Source organism: Heterodontus francisci, chromosome 12 (assembly GCF_036365525.1).
Source record: "Heterodontus francisci isolate sHetFra1 chromosome 12, sHetFra1.hap1, whole genome shotgun sequence".
Taxonomy (NCBI): domain Eukaryota; kingdom Metazoa; phylum Chordata; class Chondrichthyes; order Heterodontiformes; family Heterodontidae; genus Heterodontus; species Heterodontus francisci.
This window is the reverse complement of record NC_090382.1, coordinates 102,212,810-102,217,459: the sequence shown is the minus strand read 5'-3', so window position 1 is coordinate 102,217,459 and position 4,650 is coordinate 102,212,810. Positions and strand designations below refer to the sequence as shown.

The window sequence follows — 4,650 nt, the reverse complement described above, 5'->3', positions numbered from 1 at the left end:
TCTAAGGCAAGCAAAAGCTGCAGTTTGTGCGTTGGCAAGAGTGGGACTAGAATCCAATTATCATCCCAGGAAAAGGCGGAGAGCAGGAAGTTTCAAGAGTCAGAATTGGAAGAAAGTGCTGGTGAAAAGCGGTGGAGATGAGGCTTCTCAGGATCAGGTAAAAGCGGTTTCAGGAGCTGCGGTTTGGGGCTGTTGTCTTTATTGCTTATTCCGGACTCAACCTATATCTGAAATCATGAGCCTAGTTGGAAGTTTCCAACATCACGCTTTAATGCACGAAGGCTTTCCATTTACCCCAAGCAACCGCTGCCACCAGGAGCATCCGTTCTTCCAGAGTTGGGTCCTAAATCAGGGAGAGATGTCTCCCGAATACTCGGCGCAGCCTCCCTACAGCTCAGATTATGGGATTAACGGAGTGGTGCAGGAGCCCGGCCACTTTGAAGTGGCCCCAGAGCGGCCAGGTAGACGGCGAGGTACAACGGTACCGAAAAAGGAGAGACGCCGGACGGAGAGCATCAACAGCGCGTTCGCCGAGTTAAGGGAATGTATCCCGAATGTGCCGGCAGACACAAAACTATCGAAAATCAAAACGCTCAGGTTGGCCACCAGTTATATCGCTTATCTCATGGACACTCTGGCAAAGGACAGCCAGGTCGGAGAGGCGGAAGCTTTCAAAGCAGATCTGAAGAAAATGGACAGCAAGGAAGGAAAACGAAAACGGGAAACGGTAAGGATTAAGGATCTGAAAAACGGTAAAACACCATGAAAGGTTTAATTCAGACTCTGGGCTATCGACTCCCCTTAACGGAAAGTTTAAATAGTGAGGACACGTTTTGCTGATTTTTAACTCCAACCATTTTGCATCGAATACACGTGTTTAAGGCAAAAAAAAAAAAATCACAATTAACATTCGCGGGGTTGAATCTTGGGTCAGTGTTTGGGTGATGTTCAGTCTAGAAATATGTCCCGAAGAAAAGAACAATTGGGGTAAATGAAAGCTTGAACGCCAACAGAAACGATCCAAACTGTGGCGTAATTCTGTCAGGAAACGGGGAGTCCGGCCTGACCAAAGAACCAAATACCTGGAATATAGTTGACAACTAAATACTTCGAATGGGAGCTATTAGTTTCCATTTAACCAGCACTCGAACAAAACAAACCGGGTTCACTTTAAAAACCTACAAAATAGGATTACTATGGTTAAAATTTAAGAAAATTAAGTGATTTACTGATTCTTTTTTTTTAAAAAGTAAGTATTTTACGGTTTGCTGTGATTGCTGAAAGCAGAAAAACTCCAGGACAGCGAGCGGCAGCGAAACTGAAATTCAACGGTTGAAACTGATTGACTTTCCAATAACAAAAACAGAATGAAACCCACTCACTGTGGTAATTTACCATCAAAAAATGTGGTTTGATTTCACTTTAGGAATGAAATGATACACGGACTTGGGGTCTTGAAATTGTAAGATCATTTGGGTCTCACTGACCCGAATTATAATACTTTCAGGTCAAAATAAATTGCTGTTTTCTCAACAAACGAGAACCAGAGCTAGCTGAACCGTTGGTAATTACAGGCAACCACAGCAGTAAATTGGTGAACAGAACAATTCATCCCAAACAAATCATGTAAAAAAAAAAATCAATGAACAGATACTAGTCGGAAATGTACAGGTAAAAAGTCCACACAGGATATTGACTCCCAAATTATAGTCGTTGATATGTTGAACTCCAGAATCCAGAGTGGTTTTGAGTATTTTTTTAAAAGTTGCAATAAAATCAATTGTGTATCGGCTGCTTAGATACAATATTCTCCACGAAGAGTTTATTTTAATTCGTTTTTCGATTTGATCTCGATACGAATTGGCCTCAAAATAAACACACAGGTTTCCAATTATGCAACGAATTATCTTTTCACTTACTGCTCCCGTTTTAGATTGACCCTGGGTGAACATTTAAAATTAACCAAATCTTCTGACTTGTTGGCAGTACGCCGACATCCTTAGCTTGCTTGGCAAATAAACTTTCACTAAGATACAGTAGGGAGGTTGTCACGGTATTAGAATTTATTTTAGCTGTAATTACATGGAATTGCATAGAATTTACAACACCGAAACAGGCCATTCGGCCCAAATGGTCTATGCTACACATGGGCCTCCTGCCACCCCTTTTCATGTAGTCCCAGTAATATGTTCCCTTTTCTCCCGCTGATACGTATACACCTCCTTAAATGCATCATTTGTGATTTTTTTTTCCCGATTATATAGTAAATATGATTTTACATAGTGCATTTTAGATGTGATTTTTTTCCCCCTAGACTCCTGTTCAAACCAATATAAACCTTGTGTTTTATTTTAACCAGAATGAAACCGTAAACAGCTCCACAAGAAGCAGTGACAAGAAGGTAAAAGGAAGGACGGGATGGCCGCAGCAAGTCTGGGCTTTGGAGCTGAATCAGTGAAAGTGAATCTGCAAATTTGCACAGTTTTTGTTCAAACTCGAAGACTGGACTTGATCACAGGCTGGCTTCCCAAACTGAAGAGCAAACCACTACAGATGCATAAGTGCAATTTTAAAATCCGTTTAAGTTGAGGACTGAAAAAGGAAATAAAATGATTTCTTCTTATCTATATTTGCAGCTACCTTTCATTCAGTGTAAAATGAACATTCCTCAGTAAAAGGAGGTAAAATTCTTTCTTGATCAAAGTATCTTGACTTGCCTGCAAGAATTGCTGGAGGGGATGAGGTATTCTTTACTCTGGCAACAATTCTCCTCTCTGTCGACTTGTTTAATTCGACTCATTATTAAACGGCTTAAATATACCGAGATTTTAATTTTCTTCGATATAATTCAGTCAGGCGTTTTTAAAATATCACACTTGGGGAATTTACAGGTTCTGTGATTTGTTGTTTCCAGCCATTTCGCACTCCTGCCCACGTTAATGTGCGATTGTAAATTGTATTTAAATAAATAATTTTCTATTTACAATTTCACACAGTTGTATTTGTGAATAGATCAAAAATGCAAGACTTTATGTTGAGTGGAAAGGGCGCGGCTCCTTTCAGTCAGATTGTCGTATCGCACGGACCGGTCACCAATTTTACAACAATGGCCAAGAGCGGAGAGTTTTACTGAAACAACTGTACTGCTGGTGAATGGCTCAGAAAGCGAGAGCCCAACTGAAAGGAGATAGATATCTGCTGGAATCAATTCATGCTCCGGAACGCTGCTCGGGAGAATGTTAGCTAAAATAATCGGGCTCTTAATAGCGTTTTCACCCACACCAGCATAGATACACAGGTTACAGACAGAAGGAGGCCATTCGGCCCGCCCTTTCCGCACCGGCTCTCTGTAAAAGCAATTCAGCTAGACTCACTCCTCAGCCCTTTCTCCGTAGCCCTGTATTCCACCCCAACTCCTCTCCCCGACCCTCGGTCACTCTGTCCATGATGACAGATTCTATTAACTGCCCCACAACCAACGTTAAACTGACAGGCCTGTAGTTATCTGCTTTCTTTCTCCCTCCCTCCTGTGACATGGGCATATTTCCAATCTCATGCACAATTCCCGAATTAAGAAAGCCATGAAGGATTAGGAGATATTCATGAATGAGGCGTAACATTTACTGAGAGTCGTAATATTTACTGTGATGACATTAATGGTTACAGCGTGGGTTGTAAAATGATTCTATGTAGGACGGGATGAAAGTTTATTTGCCGCATTGTAAATATACACAAACTTGTGTCAGGTCTCCTCGGGATGACTGGCTGGTTGCAGGGATGGACGGGGAGGTTGCGAGTGTGCAGAGGTGCAGAGGGATTATAGACATGAGCAGGGCTCGAATTCCCCCTTCCCATCTGGTCTGTTCTTTTACCACTTGTAGCATTGCTAGATTGATATTTATCGTTTATAATAATGTGTGTAGATATATATATATATATATTCAATATAAAATTCCTGAAATGGCCAATTCCCTCCTACATGTATTTTATATGTATGTGTGTGTGTGTATACCCATACATATAAAATACATGTAGGAGGGAATTGGCCATTTCAGGAATTTTATATTAAATATTCTTTAGACTCGAGTTGCAAAGTATTCACAGGAACGCCACAGAAACGGACAGGGTGTTCCCGAGTCAGTCATTCAGGCCTCACCCATAACCCGGGGCTTGTGGTTTCAGAGGACATGAAGCTCTGTTCAGAAGACCAGGAACATTGAAACAGAGACGGAACAGGTCATCTGTCCATGCGCGAGTTATTTATGTTTCAAACCTATGACAAAACTCCCATCAACTCCTGCTAAATTCTCCTCCTCACTTTCTGTAGATTAAATTGCTGCAACGTTGTCCCTTTACCATCACAGCTCTTCACTGATATTTTAACTTTAGAGCGAAGATTGGATTTTATCTATACAAGTTTCAGCTGCCATTTCCAATGAACACTTTGGTTCTGAAGTCTGAATGTTGCAGTTCTCAGGTTAACCCCAATCAGGTCGGAAGTTACTGTGAAATCAATGACTCAATATAATCTGCCAGACTGTCCCTATCCAGACATTCCTCTCTGGGAAAACACCACGTTGCATCCAGTTTTACCAATGTCAAAAAGTATTCTCCCGATAAATCAGAAAAAACAATCCTAAGTAATCGGGG

The 4,650-nt window shown here is 41.3% G+C and overlaps 1 protein-coding gene across 1 annotated transcript; it reads left to right on the top strand.

Moving 5' to 3' along the window:
- The first annotated feature begins 235 nt into the window (after positions 1-235).
- Positions 236-2,458, top strand: LOC137375660 (heart- and neural crest derivatives-expressed protein 1-like). The gene is made up of 2 exons (XM_068043048.1): positions 236-727; positions 2,360-2,458. The coding sequence occupies exons 1-2, from the start codon at positions 236-238 to the stop codon at positions 2,456-2,458; spliced, it is 591 nt and encodes a 196-aa protein (XP_067899149.1).
- The last annotated feature ends 2,192 nt before the right edge of the window (positions 2,459-4,650 follow it).